We start from the raw sequence: 25,391 nt of genomic DNA, 5'->3' as shown, positions 1-25,391 counted from the left end.
GGGGCGAATGACTTCAGGACCTTGGACAGCTTCTGAAAAGTGACCTTTATAAAACTGCCTGCAGGATCTGTTTGGGAGCATGCTGAAAACAGGCAACGTTAGAATATGATAATTAGGACATTTTTTGGACATTTCTGTTGCCCTTCCCTGTTTTAACCCCCTCCTGGGTTTCTCAGGTCAGGACACCCCCTAATTTTAGACTGGGTCTGTTGTCCTTTTTAGGTTTTCTCAGAACAAGGTAACATAAACATGATGCATGAAAAAAATAACAAATTCTAATGGCGATCCCAAATGAATTTCTAACAATTATTTTAATCCCAGCTCAACACACCTCGGCTGCCTGCATTTATCAGAGCACTGACTAGAAATTAAATGAATTGAAAAACAACCTTGCAAAAAATAAAATAAAATCAGAGCTTATGTAATGTCCACACGCTGCGTTCTTCTGTTTTGATGCTGAACTGTATTATGTTATATCCTTTATATTCCTGACTGTAATAGTGGAAAGTCAGTAGATGGCGCTAACCAACAAAGCATAAAAACAATCGAACATCGTTTTTTGCTGAGCATTATTTCAGAAATTAGTCACATTACCAGCCTGACAAAGGATATGAGCCATTTTAAAATGATAATGATAACTCTGAGCATTACATACAAATCATATAAATGTACAATATTACACTAAATGTTGCATGTTCATGCAGAAGGGTTAAATGTAAGCATTCCTAAATATATATAAAAAAGTGCTACCAAATGTTTCACATGTCAGTTATTCGATATTATAATGATTACATTGGCTTAACTAACTCAATGATAAATGTAATGATTCTGATTTTCCCTGATTGTTATTGAGAATGTAAAATGAGATCACTGATCAATTGTTGTGCTAGCAGTAGACATACAATAGGTTAAGAAAAGATGTAGCAGTTGAGATAAGACCATTATACACAATACTAGGGAAAAGTAAATAAATAATGGTTACTGTTGTGAGAGTTCATATTTGGATTTTATGATCTCTTTGATAACCTTTCTAAGGGGTTAAGAGGTTACCCGTTTAATAGTCCATGTGGGACCCCATATATACAGTTGTGATAAGACTATGTATAAAAGAATCTCATTCTAAGTGTTTGCTTCAATCATAGCTATGTATCCTTTGCGGTCAGATGTACAAATATACACATAGATGCTTGCTTTCTTGTCAATAGACACATGAAGACTTCCTCTAATTCTGAAGGGATAATCTCAGTAAAATATATAGGTTATGCAACCGTGACATACACACAGATGGGAATGCAGATTATGGTTTATTAGTAATCTGGATTTTATTCCAGTGGCCTGTAATGTTGTTATGTAATTCTTCACTTTGTTTTCTGTACTCCACCTCAGGGCAAAGCAGTTCTAAAGCTGCTATATGTCATTACTACAGTTTTTCCTCTCAAACAAATCTATCCGTAACAACAAAAAGAAGGGCAACTTGCTTGTAGAAAGCAACTCTATCTTATGTTGAAATCATAAAAATGCAATTTAAGATACAACGTTAAAAAAGATTCGATTAGTAGTTTTGCCAAGTATTATATATATATATATATATATATATATATATATATATATATATATATATATATATATATATATATAAGTATAACAACTCAGTTTTTATTTTAAATCATGCTATTTAAACTTGTACTGTTATATGGGCTCTGCAGTCATGTCAAACTATTTCCAGTGAAGATATCCTAAGACATAAATCTTATATCAAAAACCATTTGGTAGCCTCTGATTACTCAGTTAAACTGATGCTATTTGGTTCCTCTTAAAAGTGCATAAACATAAAGGTGCACTTTTGAGGGTATTGCTTCACTGACAAGATAAATATACAAGATTTCATTTTTTTTTTTTTTTAAATGGCAGAGTAAAAACCGCTAGGGGGCTATGCTTTTTGTAATCATGGTCAATTTTACTAGTAACCTTTCACATGGCTGAGCCCTCCTAAAGTGTCTCATAATCCTATTAGGACTGAGATGCAATGCTGTAGAGTCGTAGTGGATAGAAAACCTTCCTTAACACCTGAATGCCAAAACCTGTTTGTACGGCTCATTATTTTCATCCTGCTTACCTATAAACAATAGCGCAAACCTAAGGGCAGTGCCCAGTGGAGTTTCAGGCAACATACAGTAAACATTATCAAATTACACGTTAATATTTTCCCTTTCCACAGAGTCTCTATATACTACTTTTGCCAGTATTTCTTTACACAATGCAAAATTTCTTCACATAAAACTTTCCCTGTTTGCTTGGTAAATGATGTATCTTTGATCAGAGCTATAACTTGAACTGGAGATCAGCAGAACACACAGCAGGCCCTTCGCTGGGAGAAAACATTACTTTTTGCTAGTTAAGGTTGCGCATGAGAACAAGGAACTGATCCAAGACCAGCACAAAGTGCCTAGATGTCCAATGAAGAGCAATAAATAGACTAACAGATGGACCACGTCCAAGCACAGTAAAATAGATAAGAGGCTTTGGTGTATTTACGTAATGATCCTCCAGTTACAAATCATCAACAAAGACACAAGTGCAAGGCTAGTGCAAGATGCACACTAAAGCATAAAGAAAAGTTGGGCTGAATTAACTTTGTTTTTAATAAATCTTGTGCATCATCCATTTATTTCAAGGCTCATGATCTATAACTTTGGTAATAATTCAAAACTCAGAAACACACAAAAATGAATTCCATAATAGTTTCCATTTTTGTGTTTTGTATTAGTATAAAATGTTAAAACAGTGAGATGCATTGCATTATTCTAAACACAACACCTGCATTAAAAAGTCTAGTACCAATTGACAATATGACAGATTTGCCATAGAGTCAGTTAAGAGAATTCTAACCATTCAAAATGCAAAAGATGTAAAAAAAATAAAATAAATAACAATGTAAAACGACAAGGAAATCTGACATTTAATGCTTAACAAACATACTGTCATCAAAGGCTACTAAGTAAGATTCTCTTAAACAAAACGTAATCCTGCCAGTGATGTGGTTTCCCATAAATTTCTGTAAGAATTTGTACATTGTGTGTTCATTAAATATTTACACATTTACCATCATCAAAGGTGTCTATTAAAATATTTCTCCCGCCGCTGTGAATATATTTACTTTTTTTTTCAATTTCAAGCTGCAGTTAGTAAATATTTTTGTTCAGTTCTCTGTGGCTCTTGAGTCTCTGCCAGGACTGGGGCCCTCTCCGGAGAGGAAGGAATTTTGCAGGCCTTGTAGAGTATGACAAAGAGAATGAGAATAAGCACAGCTACTACGGAGTTACACACAATGGCCACTATGGCAGCTGCGGACAGTCCAGCTCTTAGTTCTGTCTCCATGCTGAGTTGGTGTTCAAGTTTAGGGACGGCACATGAAATCACGGTTCATCGCAACAGGTTAGCATGCTTCAATTTCTGCTGCTATTTTTCCTGATTCTTGACAGAGCCAACAACACCATCTGGTCCTTCAGTGAGTAATAGTGATCTACTGATCAAAGGTTTGCATCTCTACAAAGGCTGACTGTCTTGGTCATGTAGCCGGATCCAAAAGGAAACCTTCTCAGCCTCAGATTCCTGAAAAACAAAGACAACAATATTTTCTCAATGCAACATTTATATATATATAGATAGATAGATTTGGAGGTCCTTAATTTATCCAAAGGTCACAAGACCACTAATAACTCTAATGTTTCACATTCTTTTCTAAAATAATACAATACATTTATTTGCAGTGCTGCCAAAAAGGGATAAAAGATGCTCACGAATGCCCTCAAACCCATTTCCTGTAAGAAACATTTTTTCGAAAAAGGCACCTAGAGTGATTTAATTTATTTCAGAGTTTTTCCTCTACCTAAGGTCTCACCAAGACTGTTTATCATGGTGAATCAGTTTCTAACGTCATCTCCAGTTGTTTTCTCTATCATAAGGTCAGTTCTTTTTTCAGAGCTCAAACTACTGTTGAGGGGTCAATCCAGAGCAATTCTACTCATCAACCTCAAGTTAAAAGCCCCGGCAGACAGCAGTTATTACCGAGCTTGAAGTGAGACAACACATGGATAAGACTGATGAGCATCAATCTCTCTCTCTTTCGCCGCCACAGTAGGGAGCTCAGGCTTCAAGTTATGAGAAAAACAAATGAACCAAAGACCAAAGATTGCACAGAAAATTTGAAGAAATTTGTTCACTTTCTTTTTATTTCTTTGGCTGAGAAAGAAAGATTCTGCTCCGCATTAGACCACAAGTTTAGGCCAATGTTACTGCACTAAGCTAAATGGAGAATTTAAGCCAATCTCATTGTACTTTATTGGAGTGAACACTATGTTCCTCATACAGTCTTCAAGGGTTCAGAGTAACGAGGGCACTTAGGGTACGATATCATTTTACTAGCAATATGCTTTGAGTGCCTCTCCAGATACAAACACCTTCCCTGCTTCAGTCCTCTTATCACAGCTCCATGTGCTGTTGAATAATGCAGGCCTAATACTATAGCAGTCCTTCTATAAAAACTCTTTGCAAATCAGAGGACACAACATAACATCAAAAAAGGATCCCACTGGTGTTATATATACAGTATATATTGATTGTGACTATAGCTTGGCTCAACCACATTATATATATTATCTATCTATCTATCTATCTATCTATCTATATATATATATATATATATATATATATATATATATATATATATATATATATATATATAGATAGATAGATAGATAGATAGATAGATAATATATATAATGTGGTTGAGCCAAGCTATAGTCACAATCAGTGTATTTCTAACCAGTATTTAGATGAGTGGAAATCTATGAGCCACAGTCCAACATGAACTGTGGATCCAAGAAGTATATTACAAACAATACCTGCGCATAATTTAACTGGATTGCGTCTTATTTTATTTCATTTTAATATAGGCCACAAATAAAAAAATACCAAATGTGACCCTGCAAAGAAGAGGCCGTTTGGAGAATAGATGGATGCTAAGTTTTATCGATTATTTTATTGATGAGAGTTATGAGAGAGGTGAAACGTTAACATAAACAGCTAAAGTAAAACCACCCACAAATACTGACGAAGGATTTGTCAGTTTGCTTTGAAATGCAAACAAAGAAGGATACATAGAATATATTTTATAATTTCCAGCAATATTCATATGCTCACAAGGGCATTATATCCTTGAGCATCTGATCTACAGCTATTTGGAGGGAAAATGCAAAGTTGTTGCCAAGTGTTCTAAGCATTACAGCAATCACTAGAAAACAAAATAGCCGGTCAGTGACAAGAATTTGTAACGATGCAGTCTGAGACAACTTCTGATAATGCGATTTTAATATACATTAGGTCTACTCAAATGCATTCATTAAAAGTAAATAGTTCCATTATTATTGTTTTCTTCAGAAATAGGACATGTTTCAAAACAACTAGCCTACTAATGCTAGTTTGTCTGAGAGAAACGGCCCTACCCCCCCTAAATGAAATATGAGGGGAACAATGAAACACTTGTCTGTCCCACACCACAGCTGACTGCTGCTGAATACTAAACGCAGCAGATAAGACTACATTCAGCTGATTAAATAAATGGCTATCCAAGCCCTTACATCACATTTAAGCAATAAACACCACGATACGACGAACTTGCCTGTTTACGATACGTGAAGACGGTGCTCTCCATTCAAAACATTACGATGCCATCCGCCTCGCGTCAAGCCGCAGTCTTTCATCCCGAGAGTAAACTCCGCTGTTATGGCGATGCTGCCTTTGCAAAGTGAATTTGCCCGCGTCTTTTACATATTTCCAAGCACTGACTTTATAAACGATCGGGCGTACGATTTTCGTACACCGGGCGAAAAATCCAGGCGAAAAATCCCATAGACGAGATTGCGTAACATTCCGATGCCGAGCAATCGCATGAATCAAGTTAACGTCGGATGAGCGGCCGGATGAAAAAGTTTTCGCCAAACAGAGACGTAGATACAGAGGGGCTCCGCGAACGCGCGCGTGCAGCATCCAGCGAATCAGGTGGATTTGAAGCGTCAGCTACTCAGAGATCTCGCCACGCTGACATTTGCTTACGTAATATTTACTTTTCGAGTGAAGCTAATATGCAGATGCTGTGGCGTTATTCGGAACCCTGAGCTCAGTCTCCCCGCAGTCGGTGCCTGTAGGCGTGGTTGTCATTGTGTTGTCCTGAGAACGAAAACAAACGTTAAACTCTGTAAACCAATAGCGACGTGAACGTCCCCGCAGTGTCTGGAGGGCAGACGGTGTGCCTGGGGGACAACCGCTTTAAAGATAATTCATTTTTGTCAGCTTTGCAATTGTGAATTTGTATATTCAAATGTGCAGCCATTCAGTTTTGGTTGATGTTAAGCCTATCAAACTAATCCGAAGTCTTTATAGTCGGGCTATCACCTTTCCTTACGTAGCTACTAGGGTTGTTTGCGTCAGTTTGCATGGTTAATGAAGGGTAATACTTTATATAAGGTGGCCTTGTTACACATATAAGTGCATGTAAGTACTACTATAATGACAATTAATTATGCGTAATTACATGCAAGTAACCCTAATCCTAATTATAACCCTATAGTAAGTACATGTAGTTAATTAATATTATTCGGTATGTAAATGTATAATTACACTATGTAAGGTCTACAAATTGGCCCAAGGGTGGTGTCCAGTGGTGGGTGAAGGTTTCTTACGTGATATTTAATTTAAGTTCAATTAATTTGACTTCATTTTATTATTTAATTTAATTTTATTATTTAATCTTTATATACATCTATTAGGTATATTCAAAATGAACTAGAATAGTCATTAAAGTACATAATTTCATTATTGTTGTTTTTCTTCTTAGAAATAGGACATATTTCAAAACAACTATTTGAAGTAGTCTACTAGTTCTAGTTTGACTGAAAACAGCCCTACCCCCCAAAGGAAACATGAGGGGAACAATAAAACACTTGTCTGTCCCACACTATGTGGCAGCACCACAGCTGACTGCTGCTTTTTTTTATCTAATTTGCCTCCATTGTATTATGTCCTCGAATTTAGGTTGAAATGCAAATTGATTTGTCTGTTTCTAAATAGTATTCTTCTGATATTTGATTATTCTAGTTAACTCTAGTTACCTTATATTTTCTTGGGTTTTCATGTCGCTATAGCAAGGATAAAACGTAATCTACTAGACTCTAAAATTTTAGCGTAAAACTAAATAAATTAAAATGAAATGATTTAGCATATTTGCCAAATATGTAGCAAAAAATATCAAATCATATTATTACAAAATTTTCAAAAGATTAAACTAAATACAAAATGTGCATACCTGACCTTTGGAAATAGAGACACATTCCAGACTATTGGCTTTCTGGCTACAGAATCACTCCAATCCGTTTGGCCACATTTGCTTAAGTACCTCAGACCAAGACGCTCATCCCCCGAAAAACAGACAGGAACTAACACTTTGACCTTTTGGGACAGATGGTAATTTGCGTGGAATGACACATCCTCTACAGTGATCAAAATAACTGTTATCTACTTTTGTAAGATCGAGTCCGCTGTACCACTCGCCCCCTAAGACCATTCAAATGATACTAAACATGACTGTAAATATTACTTGCATTCATGAAGAACATTATATTGACCATTCTGAGTGAGAGAGTGGAGGGTAAGGTATAACAAAGACACCTTAATGTAAATGTAATGTAAGTAAAAATGCACTGATTGACGAGTGATTGACAGTGATTGTTTTGTAAGAAGGAAAACAACAAAATAAATACATAAGCAGTCATAAGCATGTTCCAGATTAGTTTATGTCTATTACATAAACAAGAACCATAAATATGTTTGTGTGCTCCTTTAAATATATAATAGAGTATTAAACACAATTGTGCTGAAGAATACAGCTTAGAGCAGCTATTAAATGTTTTCTTTATGGTTTACCACTAACAAGTCAGGAACCATCAAGAGTCCCCACGGAGCCATTAGGAGTACGGAAAACAGCAGTGAGAGAGAGAGAGCGAGAGAGGCTTCACCCTCAGAATGTCAGGCTCTTTGAGAAGCAAAGAGTTTCCTGTGATTTGCCTTGTAGAAAAAAACAGGGATGTGAAATAACTAAAGAATACGTTTTTCCACCCCATGTCACAAAACAGCCGACAGGCAATCCTTGCTGCACTCCAATCTTGCATGCATTTGAATTTCAAAATGTACCTTTCCTCAAATCTCATGTGGAGCAAAACCAGGTACAGAAACATTCGTCCAAAGATTTTGGAATCACTCAAAAGCTATAATCTGTTCATCTTCCCTAAACATCTACATTTTATTGGTGTCAGTCACTTAACATTGTCTTTATAATATGTTAGAAAATTTGGCAATGATAAACACACATCTTTGCTTAAAACCAAATCATCCATGTGCTGTTTTCACATGATATTGTTGCATGTCAGCAGGTCATGATTATCATCCCTTCCTCCTACACTTGAGTGGGAAGCGATCATAGATAGCCTCACCTCCTTTGGCCAAATGATCTATTGTTCTCTGAGGTACTGCAATCCTTTAAATACCATAGCTGACATTCTTATCTGCTTCATTCATCATGTTTGACGTAGGTGAAACATAGAAACTCTCAGGTACTTAATAGGGAGCTGCTTTCATTCAGTTAATTGACGTTTAGATTAATAATCTGGCAAACATTTGGCAGTTTGTATTGTGGCAGTGTGGGAGAGCGAGAAAAAGGGAAAAATTGATGGAAGTAGTTGAGCCAGTATGTATTTATTTACTTTTTTTCTTGGAGAGTTGGTTTTCTGCTATTAAAAAAGCTTGGCATCCTCGGTTCGTCTTAATTGTTCATCATGACCTTAAATAAAAAGAAAAAGGGATGAAAAATCTATTCTGCATATAAAATTAATTATTCTCATGTATAATTCATCGCATGCCATTTTCTCTAATATTCGTTAGGTCATATCCAAAGCTCGGGGATTTGTTAAAGAGAATGGCCTTAGAACTTAAAGAACTGTATTAGATGTATCTAAACTCTATGAATGTAATACTTCTGTTTAAAGCATCATGGTGTACCTTGTCGATCCAGTCGTTGAAAGCGGACACACGGGTGAAAACAGTAGGCTTCTTCACAGTGTTACAGCCCAAACCAGAAACAAAGCTGGCAATACCGTGCACCTCCCAGACACCGGCGGAGTTCTTACAGTTCAGAGGACCGCCAGAGTCACCCTGTAAGACGTTAACAAAAACATGCATAAAAACATTCTTATCATACAATACTTCATTTCAGTATTTGTGTAAAAGGCGTTTCAAAACCATTTCAGTGATGCTTTCTGTAGTTTAAATGGTTTAGCCAATACGCAAATGATTGCATTTTATAAGAGTGAGTTATTGTCAATCAATTAATTCAAAAACACAGATTCACTCAGGAGAAAAGCAACAGGCAGATGCTTTTTTGTTGTTTGGTACGATATTCGTTCATGGAGCAGAAACAGAAAGGTTACTGCCAACTTTGTGTCTAAAAATTAAATTAAGCAATATTAACAGTTTGTTTATTGTGCTTGCACTGACGTATGAAATCAATATTACACTCGCAATCGCCTGAATATTCAGGACAAAAACACTCTTGCGTGAATGATAATACTCTTTACATATGAGCTAACAGATGTTTGAAAAATGATACGACACAAGATAATTTATAAATGAACACAGACAGAATAGCCTTACTCACATTGCAGCCAGCAACAACACCGTCTCCACCAGCACAGACCATGGTGTTTTTGACACTGGAACCCCACCAGTCAGACCTGGAGCAGGTGGCGTGATCCACAGCGGGCATCAGTGCTTGCTGCAGTTTCTCAGGGAGAGGACCTCCAGCTGGGACACAACCACAGCAGATTGTACAGATTACCTCACAAACACTAAAGCATGGCATCAATTCGGATATGTTCATACGCCTAATATTCCAACTATTTTTACACTGTTTTATGTCAGGTGTTGTGTGAAAAAGCGCTCACTGGAGAGTCTTCCCCAGCCTGAAATATAGCAGGGGTAGTTGTTGTCAAGGATGGAGCCAGCAGGAGGAACACAGCCCAGCTGAACAGTGTCACTCAGTGTCACAGGCTCGGACAACTTGATCAGGGCAATGTCGTTTCTGAATAAGCACAAGAATCACAAGTGAGAGTTTACACTTACTGTGTTTATGCCCACAGTATGTGTCACAAAATAAACCTGGCAGGGTGATAATGACAGACTGACTGTACAATATATAAAGTAAAACTGATTTGATTTTTTATAGAATCACATTATTTTATAATCCCCCTTTTTTTTCAATGTATATTTCCTGAGAGTGAGACTTAAAATCCATTATTGCAACAAATTGCAATAAAAATATTAAAGTGTAGTAAGTGGTCATATTATTTGCTGGACAAACCATTGTGATTCTGATTATTACAAAAATGTATAAAAATAAACAACAGTTTGCAATGTTAAGCAGCATAATGGAATTTGCCCAGCTACTGGAAGCAAACGATATTGTGAAAACTTTGCACAAAATGATGTGACAACATTTGCAATAAACATATGGTGAAAAAAAAAAATCATATTGTAATATCGGTTGCCTTACAACATTCAGTTTTACAGTAATCTTTCTGTAAAAAAGGATCAGACAAAAATTTGACAATTTTACAGTATAGTGGTTTTAATACAAAATTACTTGACCACAGATACCATAATAACCTAATTCATTAGTTCAGCAAATCTTAAATATGTGACAAAACCAGTCATAAGGGTCAGTGTTTTGAAATTGAGATTCATGCATCATCTTAAAGCTAAATATGCTTTCCAATCTGGAATCTAAGGGTGCAAAAAATCACCTTTAAAGTTATCTACATGAAGTTAGATGTCCTCATGAGACATGTCTTCATGAGACATGATCTTTACTTAATATCCTAATGATTTCTGGCATAAAAGAAAAATGTTAACCAGTAAAATGTATTTTTGCATATTGTTACAAATATACCATGCTACTTATGACATATATAATGACAAGACAATATTAACTGTTAGCTGTTAACTGTTAATGAGGCCTAAAGTGAAATATGACATAATTATCAAACGTAAGTATAACACTTACCCAAGAGCCACAAACAAGGAGTTCCACTTCTCGTGCACAATGATCTTCTGTGCACTGATGGTCGTTGAGCCGTCCTCAGATACTGACAGGTCATGCTTACCAACATGCACTCTGTAGTTGCGCCCAGAACTACAGGAGAGAAAATGAATGATGATTAAAGATCCAGATGAAAACTATTAATGTCCTCAACTTCACAGAATTGAACACAGTTTAAAAAGAGTCCATGTTATTTAACTGTACTCTGTACCAACTAAAGATTAATATATTAGCTGAACATGGATTGGACTCATACCTGATACAGTGAGCAGCAGTCATCACCCAGTTCTCAGCAATGATAGAACCTCCACAAGTGTGGTACCATGAGCTACCGCTCTGATATTGCAGAGAGATCTAATCACGGGACACATAAAAGTTAGTGTAGAATTTCACAAGCAACACCAAAATCATAAATTTGATCATAGGTTCGATTGCCAGGGAAGACTAAATTGTTGTAAATACGTGTTTGCCAAATGCATAAAGGTAATGAAGTGAGGGAAAGGGTGTAATGTCAAAGTGTGGAAAGTAACTGAAGCAGAAATGGTGGCTGTTTTTTAGAGCAGAGGTAGTAACGGGAGGGAATGAGAAATAAATGCGCATAAAACTGTGCATCATCACATACCTGCCAGGGCCAGCTGTGAGGTCTGGCTTCCTCTCCATTGACCACGCGAGAGCTGAGAGGCTCAATGGGTGGTTTTCCACACCCAAAGGCTGCAGGAGAAATTCAGAATAAAACTTTTACAGCAGGTGCATATATAATAGAACAGAATCTGAATAGGTTATATTGCAGGCTGTCTGCTGAGCGCTTCTGTTCAGGTGTGAGGACTTCTTACCGCTAGCGATGAGCACTGATGCTAGGATGAGGGCGAACATATTGACTCGGATCAGCTGCCGAACACTTGTCGGCTTTTTATCCTTTTCTGTTAGTGATGTCACATTGGTCACACAAAATTATGAAATAAGTGCTGCATGTTCCACCTGTTTTACCTGGAAAAAAATTATCAGCTTTCGAAACAGCTGCTTTCCTTGAATCCATTCACATGGCCTTCATGCACCAATATCTGTCTTCACTTAATATCTACTAGATATTAATATACAGCCCTTAACAGTTTATCATTCACTTAAAAAATATAAATCTTCCTTTGGAGGGAAATTTTATGTTTATATGTGTTATGACATTTGATCAGCTTTATTTCAAGTGCGGGTTGTGAGTCCCTTGCCATTGGGACGAGTTGACTTCTTTTTTCTTATTCTTGAGGTGGAATTACTACAATTATATGTATCATATGATCCTTAAGAAATCATTCTAAATGCTGATTATGTGCTCAAGAAACCTTTCTTGTTTTCAATGCAGAAAACCGCTTTTGTGAAAACCAGTGGTAAGAGCAGCATGAGGAGGATCTAAAAATGTCCCCACAAGGTCAAATTCTTACTGCTATTATTGTCCCTTTAGAAACGTTTAGTCTCCATAATGCAAAAGGTATACACGCACACACACACACATACATGCCTATATGTTGTTTATATATGATTTGGGGGTTTTTCAATCATAGTTGCTATAAACAATGTTTCATTTAGGTGAAACCTGATGAGGAAAAAACTGTGGTCAAGTTTGAATGAGGTCAGCAGATGGTAAGTTCTCAGGGAAATGAGTTTAACATCAGGACTGACCTATATGAGCATTAACCTTTGCTTTTCTGTGTCAATAAAACTTTTAGCAAAAGGATATTGCATTGAATCCACTGAGCACACCTTAGACTTCATAAGTTTTGTATTTATATAATTTTTATGACATAACAGTAGTATAATTTCATAGTTTGTCATTCATTGTCAGACTGAATGTCAAGATATCATAAAAAACATATTTTGGCCCTACCTTGCATTTTAATTTTAATGTAAAGCATTAATGTAAAGCACATCATTGTTCAAGTTTGTTTTATATTTAGATGTAGTATGCAACATTTAATGTGAATAAAGATATGCACATACACAAACACTAAGTTTATCTGTTGTCCAAAGATGAAGCAGTTACAGCAGTTTTGTTCATGTGTAGTTTGCACTTTGAAAATTAGGATTAAAAAGTGGACACAAGTGTTTATTTATAAAGACTCGGGATTCAACTTCACAGAACCTATGGCATTAGATGCCCTCTTTTTATTCAGAGGATATTGTTGTGAATGTTCACCTTAAAAGCCCAGCAGAAAACTCATTATCCTGCATGGAGAAGCTTTAATCTCATCTAGATAACAGGGTATCCTGAAGTCTGTCAAACAGAGGATGGGGTTGTCATATTGTTGTTGCGTCACCCTGCTGCTGCCAAGGCTTTTGTTATCTCATCTACAATATCTTGTAAAAATGACTGAAAAAATGTGTAACAATGTTCATGGTGTTTCGATTTCCATCTGCTTTCCCTAAGTTATATTCTCTCTCTACACACACACACACACACACACACACATATATATATATATATATATATATATATATATATATATATATATATATATATATATAGTTTATTTTTATGTTTTTTGAATGCAGTCTTTTATGCTCATCAAGACTGTATTTATTTGATCATAATTACAGAAATATTGTTGCATTACTTTACATTACTGTACATACTAATGACATTTACATGGTAAACATGTCGCACCTACAGAAAAAATGTGGTAACAGAAGACACGTACTGTATAAATTGCAATAATATTTCACAAAAATATATTAAAAACCCATAAAAAAATCTTACTGATCCAAAACATTTAAACAGCACTGTATTTGTATCTGCAGAAAGGTATTTTATTTGGCTTTTTATTCCAGTGTTTAAATATTTGTTGATGTTTTATACATTTTTAGGATTTAATCAATATTCTATGTAGGTATGTGGCTATGAGAGTATTCAAATAACAGAAATAATTAATTTCATTACAGTCACATTTATCAGTGATATTCATAAAATGAAATGAAAATCTTTCAGTTTACTTCATCAAGAAGCATGAAAAGTCTGTGTCACGGGTGTGGTTTCACATAAAGGAACTTGCACTCGACAAGTAAAATAAACTTAAACAGATTTAATCCTCTTAAACGGGCAAAATAATACATAAGACATAAACCACAAGTATGTAACCTCGACGATCAGACCAACTGAATACAAACACAGGACTTAAATACACAAGGAAATTGACTAAATTAACAAGAAACAGGTGAAGACAATGACGCAATTAACAGGAACGGAAGGTAGGGCACACAGAGCACATGACACAAGACAAAAACGACAACAAAAGGGTTCAAAAGACGTGACAGCCTGACTTTAGAGATTAAATAGTGAAGCAGTAAAGCATTTAACATGTTCACTCTGAACTGTATTGCTTAGGCTCTGTACAAGGTCCATTTTAGCCAAGTTAGCCAATCCCACTGTGTCATGTGCTTATGGGATGGTCTTATATTGCCCGTATCTTACTGTTATTCTTCTTCTGTCCTAATTTTTTTTGTTGTTTAGTGTTTCATAAGTTATTAAGGTTTAGAATCTTAACAGCCAAAGTCATGTCTAAATCTACACGGGATTCAATGTATAAAGTGTCAGGTAAGCATTTGTGTGCTCTTACTATATACTATGTTATGTATTCATAGGCCTTTATGCTTCGCCACATAGATTATCAGTTTTTTTGTCAAACCGTAACTTCTAGTGATACACGTTACACAAAGATATGCAAAATCTGAAAACCGATATTTTAATTCATTGTCTGATTTCTGTATGATTTGATATCAATGACGATCAACAATCAGTTTTATATTTTTTTAATCAGTCAAATGCATTGTCAGTAGGCTGAGCTATCTTAGATTATTCTTGTCCCTGTTGTCATTTAGTAAAAAGGAACCTAAGCCAGCATTCATACGCAAATAATTTGGCTATAAAACTGAACTATTCCTTCAAGTTGATAATACCGTGGTTTGTTGGTTTTCAGGGTTAGTCATTTAAGGCAACAAACGCAGAAGAGATAATAAAAATAAGTTTCACACTTGAGGTTGCCGATATTTCTTTGCATTCTCTGTACTAAGTCCATGAATAAAGTAAGATACCATTTCAGTTCCTCATTAACTCTGATGTCCTGCAGAACACTGTACACTCTAATCCTCTGTCACATTGTCTGTGTCACACCTCACACCATGATTTGATTTGTTATGGTGTGATTTCTTCTCAGCTAACAAAAAGCGGCCATCTGCCAGTGGTCTGGAGTTCATTGGTCCTCTTGTGAGCTCTGTGGAGGAGACCCCAGACCCCATTAGTACAGTTATTAAAGGGGAAATTCCCTCCTGGATCACTGGCAGCTTCCTAAGAAATGGACCTGGAAGATTTGAGTTTGGTGAAAGCAAGTAAGTGATCAATATATTGCTATATTCACAGCAAGATCAGTTCATTTTTTTATCTAGTGGTTCATCTGCTCCTCCTCAGATTCACTCACTGGTTTGACGGCATGGCCTTGATGCATCGTTTCCACATTAAAGATGGCCAGGTGACCTACAGCAGCTCTTTTTTGCGCAGCGACTCTTATGTGCAAAATGCAGAGAAGAATCGAATTGTGGTGTCTGAATTTGGTACCCTGGCAACACCTGATCCATGCAAGAACATCTTTGCTCGGTTCTTTTCACGTTTTCAGATTCCAAGTAAGCATCAGTTGCAGTTGCATTAGATCAGAACGGACAAGAAAGCAATTGTCAAAAACGAATACTCAGTTGTGTTTTGATTAACAGAGGCAACTGATAATGCAGGAGTGAGCTTTGTTAAGTACAAGGGAGATTTCTACGTAAGCACAGAAACCAACTTCATGCGCAGAATCGACCCAGTGAGCCTGGAAACTAAAGAAAAGGTAAAAATGTATGTTTCACAGACACATACATAGATACATGTAACATATAATATTTTCCTAAAAATAAAATATGTGGTTTTGTTTTTTAAAGGTTGATTGGTCAAAATATATTGCAATTAATGCAGCAACAGCTCACCCACATTACGACCGTGACGGAGCAACTTACAACTTGGGAAATTCATATGACCGAAAAGGTGGGATGACTTGATCGTTGTGTTTATAAAGCAACTAAACCCTAATGCCTAATCACTCTTTCAAAACTAAACCAACCCACCTATCTTCAATTGGACAAAAAAAAACATAATGTTCCTGCCTCCAATGTTTTGAAAGCACCACTTCTGGGGAGATCAATATAGGAATGGTTTACTTTTATTTTGGGATATAAGAAAATATTTTAACAACGAAAAAGACTTCACCTATTTTGTTTGTCAAAGGTTTCTTCTACCATATCTTCCGAGTACCACCAGATGATGGAAAGGACGATGTTGCCGATCTCTCAGGCGCAGAGATTCTTTGCTCTATTCCTGCATCTGACCCCAGGAAACCATCATACTACCACAGTTTTGGTGAATTTGCCTGCCTTATTTGCATTTTTAGATTGTTTCATGCTTCCTTACAGATCTGTAATATTATAAAAAAAGTGTTTCCAGTTTCACATGGTTGGAAAGTGTTGGCCACATGTTTGTTCATGTAGATTGTCAAGTACATTATAATCTTCACCAACAGACAGATAGAAAATAAAATCTAAAGAATGTGTTCGCTCATTTTTTTTTTAACTTACGTTTGCAGTCATGTCAGAGAATTACATAGTCTTCATTGAGCAGCCGATCAAACTAGACCTGATGAAATTCATGCTGTACAGAATTGTCGGAAAGAGCTTTCATAAAGTCATGTCCTGGAACCCAGAGCTGGAAACCATCTTCCATGTGGTAGACAGACACACTGGCCAGGTACAACATCACGCTGACTTCTAATTGTGGGAACTGTGTATTTCTCTCACTAACGTCTAACATTCATGTTTCCATCCACCCAGCTCATCAAGACAAAATACTACAGCAGTGCCATGTTCACACTGCACCAGATCAATGCGTATGAGGATAATGGGTATTTGATTATGGACATGTGCTGTGGAGATGATGGCAATGTGATTGGTGATTTTACAATAAAGAACCTTCAGGCGTCTGGAGAGGAACTTGACAAGGTAATTCAAAACATCTCAGATGTCGATAATGCTGACCTCTCAGAAAAAATATAACTTTACTGCACAGTTTCTGTTGGTTTTTCCAGTTCTTCAATTCATTGTGCACAAACTTACCACGGAGATATGTACTGCCTCTGGATGTAAAGGAAGATGAGCCTAATGACCACAACCTCATCAGTTTGTCTTATACCACTGCCACCGCTGTGAAGACTGTAACTGGGGTATGAGAGTAAATGATAGGAAGACTGAAATCAATAATATTTATGAATATTAAAAAAACATTTCTTTTGGATAATACAAGGTGTTTCTGAGCCATGAAGATCTCTACAGTGATGACCTGTTGCAGTATGGTGGTCTGGAGTTCCCACAGATTAACTACATGCATTACAATGCTCGTCCTTACCGGTACTTCTACGCCTGTGGCTTTGGGCATGTATTTGGTGACTCTCTGCTTAAGATGGACCTAGAAGGAAAGAAGCTAAAGGTACTGTCTTAAAGTAAAATGTAGTTTTATGAGACGAGTTTGACAGTTCAGTTCAACTGAGAATAAAATGTTTGATCTGTTGTCTGTAGGTCTGGCGCCACACTGGTTTGTTCCCATCAGAACCAGTGTTTGTTCCAGCACCTGATGCTAAGGATGAGGATGATGGTGTGGTCATGTCTGTGGTCATTACACCAAGAGAGGTGAAGTTCGTAGTTTTATCATAGCTCCACTGGCTTTTTTTTGACATATGATCATATTATATAATCTTAATTTGGTCAAAGTTCGATGTAATAATTCAGCCTTGACAGTTGTGATAATGTTGTGTAATTTTAGAAAAAGAACAGTTTCCTCCTTGTCCTTGATGCCAAGACCTTCACAGAGCTTGGGCGAGCAGAAGTTCCAGTGGACATCCCGTATGGCACTCATGGACTCTTCAATGAGATGAGCTAAATAATAAAAAAAATAAAAAATAAAAATAAAAATAAATAACTCCTAAAAGTAAAATCGGCTATGTAATCTTTACAATAAGCTTTATTTTGTTTGTATTATGTTGTTATATGCATTTTCTTTTCACCTTACAAATTTTGTATATGGCTGAATGTGACATTAAAATGTTATGGAAAAACTGGCATGTTTGTTTTTTGATGATATAGACTATATTTGCTGCTGTAATCATTACCCGAGAGATGAAATGGAATAATGCTGCGGGACCATTCAGTTACAGCAAGTTAAATAAGTTTAAGTTAGTAAACTTGCTGTTTTAATGACTTAGTTTGTATTTAGTTCTATTATGCTTTTTTTTTTTTTTTTTTTAATAGGTTATAGTTATTTAAACTTGAACTGTATAGAACTGCTTAGTACAGATCTCTATAGATGGGGTTTGGCTCCAGAAGGCACTTTACATTTTTGTAATGATAGATAATACAAAATATATGCATTTGTCTATATCAATAACTGTCAGGATGAAATATGCCCTTATTCCAGCAACTCAATCCCACACAGGAACGTCAGAGGAAGAAAAACAGAACTGAATGGACTGAGGACTTCAAAGCCTAGCCGAGAACATGAAGGAGATGTGGGCAAAAGATTACACCCAAAAATGGAGAATGAGCAAACCTGAGCATTTTTTTTGCATTTTGGTTAAAAGCTTAATCTTTGTCTTTTCCTCCATGAGCACAAAACAAACACACTACTATAGAAAAATCTCTGACACGTTCCTAAACACAAAGAAAACCTGAATATGCATCAAATCACTCATAAAAGTCCTAAAGTTCAGAATATCAGAACTCTTGCTTAAGAGACAGGCCTATTGCTTAAATCATTTATGTAAAGTTATTCCATAAACCTCAGGTAATATATGCCTTACTCACATTGCACCAGCGACAACACAATCTCCACCAGCACAAACCATGCTTTCCATGACAGTGGAACCCCACCAGTCAGACCTGGTGCAGGTGGCGTGATCCACAGCGGGCATCAGTGCTTCCTGCAGTTTCACAGGGAAAGGACCTCCAGCTGAGACACAACCACAGCAGATTGTACTCTCACTGGAGAGTCTTCCCCAGCCTGAAATATAGCAGGGGTAGTTGTTGTCAAGGATGGAGCCAGCAGTAGGAACACAGCCCAGCTGAACAGTGTCACTCAGTGTCACAGGCTCGGACAACTTGATCAGGGCAATATTGTTTCTGAATGAGCACAAGTGACTGCTTACCCAAGTTCCACAAGCCAAGGATTTCATTTTTCGTGCACAATGATCTTATGTGCACTGATGCACCCTATAGTTGCCGTAACTGCAGGAAAGAAAATGCATGATGGTTAAATATAAAATTTCAGTTGAAAGCTAATTTATTTGTCAGGTAATCAACACTGGCTTGGACTTTTACACTTTATACAATGAGTAGTGGTTAGCACCCAGTTTTTTAGCATTGGCCACACAAAATTATAAAATACGTGCTGCATGAAGTGTTCCACCTGTTTGGCAAGGAAAAAATGATCAGCTGTTTATCTTTGAATCCACTGACACAGCCTTCATGCACAAACCTCTGCCTTGACTATTAGCAGCTCCTGACAATAAATATATATGCGGGATAAATTCTGGGTCATATTGCAAGCTTTATTATCTGCTGGTAGTTTAAGTTTTACATTTAACATTCGACAGAACACATGCAGAACAGATTTAACAGGTCTCGTGTCCTTGTGCAATTCAGCCTGAGGTGGTGCTTTAATATTGATTGGCAGGCTTTACATGCACACCGTAATGTAGTATTTATTGTCTGTAAACATTGATGGAGATTGTTACAGTAGTTGAAGAAAATCAGAAGAAGAAAACAAACCCACTTTGATTATCCAAAAATATTAACTGAGAATTCATGAGCACATGGGGAACTGGTTTGTTAAACAAAATGTTGAGAAATGTTCTAGTACCTTAAGGTCCTCAGACAGGTGGATGCTGACTGTGCCAAATGATCCTGTGCCTTTTCAGTAGCAGCACCATGCGGGTGGAACGATTTGCCATGCAAATCAGACTGAAGTGTAGACAGGTATTATTTATAGTCTTTTCTTGTTGGTGATATTATATTGTTTTATTTTGATAGTATTTTTTGTATAGTATTAAACATATTTGAAACAATCTTTAATAATGTCCAGTAATGTTTAAAATGTTTGTATTTAATAAATAAATAAATAAATTGGGTAAGAATTAGACAGCTAGCATGTAAACAAATAGATTTTTTGTGTTTAAAAGCTTTTGAAGGAAGCCTTTTATACTCACGAGGCTGCGTCTATTTAAAGTAATATCAGTAATATTTTGAAGCTTCAGTACAATTTAAAAAGTTAAATAAATTAAATATAATTTTAAATCAGTTGAATTTTTAAATATATTTTAAAATTTCATTTATTCCTGAAACGGCGAAGCTGAATTTTTAGGAGCTGTCTTAAGTATCACATTCCAATAAGCTAGATTTATTGCTCGAGATTATTATTATTAATATTACAAACAGTTAAGCTGCTTAATATGTTTTGTAGAAAAAACTGGCACATTTTTTCAAGACTCTTTGTCGAACATAGTTCACAAAAGTAGCATTTATGCAAAAAATAATAATTCTGTAGCATCATAAATGTCTTTCCTCTCACTTTTAAATCAAATTTTACATTTTTTAGCTGTAGAGTAAATTAATATGTTTTTTAAGGTACAACATTTACTGTAGTCAGCGGATGGTAAGTTCTCAGGGAAATTAGTTTAATATCAAGATTGATTGATTCCTTGCTTTTTGGGGGGTCAGATGATAATAACATCAAAGAAGATCAAAAAATAAGATGACTTATTATTCCTTGTCGACTGAAAGTCATGATAGCATAAATTTATTAAACGACTAGTGAAACACAAGTGATCTCCAAATCACTAGATGGCGCTCATACTATACGGAAGCGCTAGTTTACGCTTCAACTGAAGGCTATTAGACTCTTACAAACTGTACGTACTCTACAAACGGAGAGAGACAAACATTAATTGTATATTAATTGTAGAATAGCTCTGAAGTCTCATATAAAACTGCTGAATCTGAGAAACGTGTAAAAATTCACGCTGTTGCTGGAGCGAGGAAAGCGTTTAGAGCAAAGGTGTGTCGTTACAGTAGTTCATTTCTGAGTGACATTGCATATTCAGTTATTTTCTATTGTTTTGCAGCCTCAGTGATATAATTATGAATCGATCAAACGCATGGACTTGTGTTTAGACTGTAAATAAGGCAATGCACAAAACGGTTTTTCGTTTTTAGTAAACTTATTTTTACGTTATATAACACTGTTATAACCTGATATAGAGTTCCCTTGCTGTTTTAACTATGAACTCGATCTGTATTTTGGTCAATAATGTGTTTTTAAAATAAAGTATTAAAGTGTTTTAAAATAACTATATATTAAGCACAGGTACATGTTATGTATATAACACGGATTATTTACAGGCGAGGTGTGCCTCAGTAAGGTCATCTTGCTTTATGCCATGATTAATTCATTAATCGTCTTTATCAGTAACTGTCAGGGTGAAATATGCCCTTGTTCCGGCAACTTGAGCCCACACCGGAGAGGGAACGACAGAGGAAGAAAAAACAGAAGACTGAATGGACTGAGGATGAGGACGAACCGTCCACTCTGATTGGCCTCTGTCTTCAAAACCTAGCGGAGAACATGAAGGAGATGTGGGCAAAAGATTACGCCCAAAAATACATGGACCAGTATTTCTTCAGATATGTCATGGGTCCATTCAGCTTATTACGTGAGTGCTGCAAATACACAATTGGAGTACACGTGTAGATAAGTGAGTGTTATCTGTGTGTTTCTGTTTTAGCCGGTGAGTTGTTGGAAGATCTGTTGTGCATCCTGTCCTCGCGGAATTTGTTGACACGCGCTGCCCTGCATCTCCTTCTCCTCCCGCAGCTGAGCTGTTTGTCCCTCACATCAGCCTGCAGCCTCGTCAATGCCAACCTCTGCTCTCTTATCCAGATACGCTGCCAGGTTAAAAACACACACACACACACACACCTTTCTAATTTTAGGATATTTTGTATATGTCCTCCGTTTCCGTAAACGTTCAGATATGCTTGTAAGGCTTCAGTGAACTAAATTTAAAGTTAACTGTGTCAAACCTCAAATACCAGATACACAGATTAGTTCAGAATTTCCATCAGTTGAATAGCAGTGCCTACAAAGCAGCGAAAGAAGAATATTTAAAATTTTATTAGGTAAGCCTTGGTGAATAAAATATTGTTGTTGCACATCTTGTTTTCGGGCACTGAAAGGTTTTTCATCGTTGTGCAGTGATTCATATTCAAAGCATAATTTGTACTTTTAATGTGACAGCTACAAAAAGATAATGCTGCAATGAAAATAATAATGAAATTCTTAGTATGTGATCAAATATAATATAGCCTACTATTAATATAATTAAAAATGTATACATACTGTTTAAACAATTATTGCTCGCTATAAAAACTGATATTTTAAATTTTTACTGTAGCACTCATGATATTTAAATATGCTGATTTAGTGCTCAGGAAACATTTCTGACTATGGTTATTAATATTGAAAACAGGTGTGAAGCTTTATATTTTAATCAGAAAGTTTGGGGAATGTCAGTAAAATGCTGCTTTGCAAACATCTTAATAATATGCATGTGGTTGTTGTTAGTCTTGCCTGTTGTCAGTACAAACAAAGCTTTCTTATGTTCTATTTTGTGTCTTTTTTTGCACAGAATCTTCAGTCTATGGATCTTAGTGGCGCACAGAATATATCTGCATCAGTGCTGTGTGAGCTCCTGGGCAGCCAAAGTCGTCTCCATTCCCTCTCCCTGGTTGGGACTCAGTGTGATCAGAGAGTGATATCAGTGGTCTCCCGCCAGTGCCCCAAACTGAAACACCTGGATGTGTCCCGGTGCCTTCACCTCACCCCTGCAGGCCTGCTCCCTCTGGCCTACCAAGAACCCCCTGTCAAGAACACAAACATCAGCAGCCTGTTAGCTCTGGATATCGGTTTAGCAGAAAATGAGCGAGATGCAGTAGCTGCGGTTGCGTTTCTCCTGCTCGGCTTACCTGGTCTTCAGAGGTTGGCAATGGAGGAATTGGGACAGGCTTGTGTTCTCATACAGAACAAGCGGTTTGAGGTGACTGAGGAGTTCAGTAGTCGAGAAGGTGCGCCACTTCTTAAAGACATGTGGGCGAAGCGAACACAGGAAGACCACTTGAAAGACAGCAGTTTACTGTGTGCAGATGGAGAGGAAAATTTTACTTTGGAAGCAAAACTAGATGAATGTTTGTCATTAGAGGAGAGTCAGACAGAAGCTAGTGATAATACTGATATGAATGGACGAACAAGGACTTCAGGAGAGGGTTGTGAAAAAGATGGATGTAGAAGTAGAGCTTGTAATAAAAGGGAAAGCATGACGACATCTCTCAGGGATGTACAAGGACTGTCTCTGGATACTTTAGAGGCGGTAGGGAAGATCTGCCCTGAGCTGCGTGTCCTGTCTTTGGACTGTCTCCAGAGCAATGTGGATAATAATGTTGACAGCTTTGAACAGGCAGCAGTTTTAGCCAGAGGACTTGGTAGATTTTCTGGACAGCTATGCTGTCTTTCTCTACAGTTTTCTGGTCTTCTTTCTGAACTGGTTCCAGCACTTAAAGCCGCAGGCTCACATCTGCTCTCACTCAGCTTGGAAGGCATCAGGGCTGATGGACATACTCCTCTTTTGGAGCTCATTCATGCCTGTCCCAGACTCACATCTCTTACTATTCATTTAGACCCACCCAGCAATAATTTGGATGGAGATGAGGAGGAGGGTGAAGATGAAGGCCTTCTTTCCAATCTACCATGCATTCCACACCTCCGCTCTTTAACACTAAAGTAAGTCAAATGTAGTCATTCTTACTAAACTGTATGCTCATGCACTTTCCCATCACAATCGAATGTGCTGATTGCTGTTTTCGGATCTGTGTCCCAACAGTTTTTCCCTGGATGAACGGCAAATAAAGCCTGCGTTGTGTTGGAGGTCTCTGAAGGGAGTGCTGTGGGCACTACTTAGGGGCGCTTCACTCCTTCAGAAGCTCTCACTAATTGCTGTTCCCTGTCGACTGGACCCTGTGTTCAAGCTTGTCCTTAATCATCGGGCCAAACCCCTCGGAGCCCTAGACAGTCCCCCACTGCACTGCCTCAGATCTGCTAGCCTGAACCGCTCAGATATCGCTATGGAGACTGTAATACATATCGTAAACACGTGTAGGCGCTTGTCCCATTTGGATTTGAGTGGCTGCTGGGCATTGACTTTGAGCAATATCACAAAGTTACAATGCAAAGCCAAAAGGAGGCGCCATACACTGCAAATAACATGGACATAAAGTGGGGGGAAAAAAAGATCATGCTGAGATTGAAAGTGAGTTGTATGTCACTGTGTGATTTTGTTGATTATTATATTTTTGTCTTTCACAGATGCCTAGAATTTCCTGTTTTATACAGGTATTACAAAAAAAATGAAGTGCAATTACATATTCTATGAAACTGAAAATATGTGTTGCTGATACAAAGATAAAACTAACCAAAATTACAATGTACTGCTCATAATCAAATTTAAAATTGTCCTTCGTAATTTTCTATCTATATGTCCACAGAACCTTTGAGATTTATATTTATGTTTACACCAAAAAGTCTGTGTTTTAGAACCCATAAAGTATTGTTTTGGGGTTTTTTTAGAAAGGCACTTTTTCAATATGACCATCTGTTCATTACGCACTTTGTCAAGTTTTTTTCTTCTTCTTGTCATGCACTTTGTTATAATAAAATAATTGATGTTTCAGTGCATAGGTGCTAGAACAAGAGCAAGTAGATGTATTTAAAAAAAAAAATCACTTTTTTAAATCACAGTAATATATTGTATTACTGATCTATATATACTACTGATTTTATATACATTTTAATGTGATCTAAACGCTGCTTTCTGTGTGTGTGTGTGTGTGTGTGTGTGTGTGTGTGTGTGTGTGTGTGTGGTGCGCTCTTCTTTCACTGTGGCGCGAAGCCTTCACAAAAATAAACGCTCATTGGCCAGTTTACTAGCACGAGCTTATTCTTACAGCAAATCAGTTAATCAGC

General features: G+C 36.9%; 4 protein-coding genes across 5 annotated transcripts; 2 read left to right on the top strand and 2 right to left on the bottom strand.

The window, feature by feature from the left end:
• Positions 1 to 8,789: 8,789 nt before the first annotated feature.
• On the bottom strand, positions 8,790 to 12,136 carry LOC122346129 (chymotrypsin-like elastase family member 2A). The gene is made up of 8 exons (XM_043240818.1): positions 12,040 to 12,136; positions 11,829 to 11,917; positions 11,463 to 11,560; positions 11,171 to 11,299; positions 10,053 to 10,189; positions 9,767 to 9,912; positions 9,112 to 9,264; positions 8,790 to 8,893 (listed from the first exon to the last, which is right to left on the bottom strand). The coding sequence occupies exons 1-8, from the start codon at positions 12,077 to 12,079 to the stop codon at positions 8,876 to 8,878; spliced, it is 810 nt and encodes a 269-aa protein (XP_043096753.1). The 5' UTR covers positions 12,080 to 12,136; the 3' UTR covers positions 8,790 to 8,875.
• Positions 12,137 to 14,493: 2,357 nt separating this feature from the next.
• On the top strand, positions 14,494 to 18,384 carry bco2l (beta-carotene 15, 15-dioxygenase 2, like). Its single transcript, XM_043240817.1, has 12 exons — positions 14,494 to 14,786; positions 15,406 to 15,577; positions 15,657 to 15,868; positions 15,956 to 16,071; positions 16,163 to 16,265; positions 16,506 to 16,637; positions 16,861 to 17,021; positions 17,105 to 17,272; positions 17,359 to 17,493; positions 17,574 to 17,756; positions 17,846 to 17,956; positions 18,090 to 18,384. The coding sequence occupies exons 1-12, from the start codon at positions 14,633 to 14,635 to the stop codon at positions 18,204 to 18,206; spliced, it is 1,764 nt and encodes a 587-aa protein (XP_043096752.1). The 5' UTR covers positions 14,494 to 14,632; the 3' UTR covers positions 18,207 to 18,384.
• A 738-nt stretch (positions 18,385 to 19,122) lies between these two features.
• Positions 19,123 to 19,494, bottom strand: LOC122344631 (chymotrypsin-C-like). Its single transcript, XM_043238151.1, has 2 exons — positions 19,305 to 19,494; positions 19,123 to 19,271 (listed from the first exon to the last, which is right to left on the bottom strand). The coding sequence occupies exons 1-2, from the start codon at positions 19,492 to 19,494 to the stop codon at positions 19,123 to 19,125; spliced, it is 339 nt and encodes a 112-aa protein (XP_043094086.1).
• A 1,690-nt stretch (positions 19,495 to 21,184) lies between these two features.
• si:ch211-214j8.12 (uncharacterized protein LOC100000539 homolog) lies at positions 21,185 to 25,351 on the top strand. Of its 2 annotated transcripts, XM_043240288.1 has the most exons (5): positions 21,185 to 21,374; positions 21,786 to 22,029; positions 22,102 to 22,268; positions 23,005 to 24,152; positions 24,253 to 25,351. In XM_043240288.1, exons 2-5 carry the CDS (start codon positions 21,804 to 21,806, stop codon positions 24,641 to 24,643), a joined length of 1,932 nt encoding a protein of 643 aa, XP_043096223.1. In that variant the 5' UTR covers positions 21,185 to 21,374; positions 21,786 to 21,803; the 3' UTR covers positions 24,644 to 25,351. The 2 variants fall into 2 exon arrangements, with proteins under 2 accessions (XP_043096223.1, XP_043096224.1); XM_043240289.1 differs by having other exon boundaries at positions 21,185 to 22,029.
• Positions 25,352 to 25,391: the final 40 nt, after the last annotated feature.

This window comes from Puntigrus tetrazona, chromosome 5 (genome assembly GCF_018831695.1).
Source record: "Puntigrus tetrazona isolate hp1 chromosome 5, ASM1883169v1, whole genome shotgun sequence".
Classification (NCBI taxonomy): Eukaryota; Metazoa; Chordata; class Actinopteri; order Cypriniformes; family Cyprinidae; genus Puntigrus; species Puntigrus tetrazona.
This window is presented reverse-complemented; position numbering and strand designations above follow the sequence as displayed.

Coding starts and splice junctions, on each gene's coding strand:
- LOC122346129 (XM_043240818.1), bottom strand. CDS start 12,079: ATGTTCGCCCTCATCCTAGCATCAGTGCTCATCGCTAGCG. Junction 11,561..11,828: donor CTCACAGCTGGCCCTGGCAG/GTATGTGATGAT, acceptor TCCCGTGATTAG/ATCTCTCTGCAATATCAGAG. Junction 10,190..11,170: donor TCCTTGTTTGTGGCTCTTGG/GTAAGTGTTATA, acceptor GTGCTTATTCAG/AAACGACATTGCCCTGATCA.
- bco2l (XM_043240817.1), top strand. CDS start 14,633: ATGGGATGGTCTTATATTGCCCGTATCTTACTGTTATTCTTCTTCTGT. Junction 15,869..15,955: donor TTCACGTTTTCAGATTCCAA/GTAAGCATCAGT, acceptor TTTGATTAACAG/AGGCAACTGATAATGCAGGA. Junction 17,957..18,089: donor TGGTCATTACACCAAGAGAG/GTGAAGTTCGTA, acceptor GTGTAATTTTAG/AAAAAGAACAGTTTCCTCCT.
- LOC122344631 (XM_043238151.1), bottom strand. CDS start 19,494: ATGAAATCCTTGGCTTGTGGAACTTGGGTAAGCAGTCACTTGTGCTCA. Junction 19,272..19,304: donor AGGCTGGGGAAGACTCTCCA/GTGAGAGTACAA, acceptor GTTGTGTCTCAG/CTGGAGGTCCTTTCCCTGTG.
- si:ch211-214j8.12 (XM_043240288.1), top strand. CDS start 21,804: ATGCCCTTGTTCCGGCAACTTGAGCCCACACCGGAGAGGGAACGACAG. Junction 22,269..23,004: donor TTATCCAGATACGCTGCCAG/GTTAAAAACACA, acceptor TTTTTTGCACAG/AATCTTCAGTCTATGGATCT. Junction 24,153..24,252: donor CTCCGCTCTTTAACACTAAA/GTAAGTCAAATG, acceptor GTGTCCCAACAG/TTTTTCCCTGGATGAACGGC.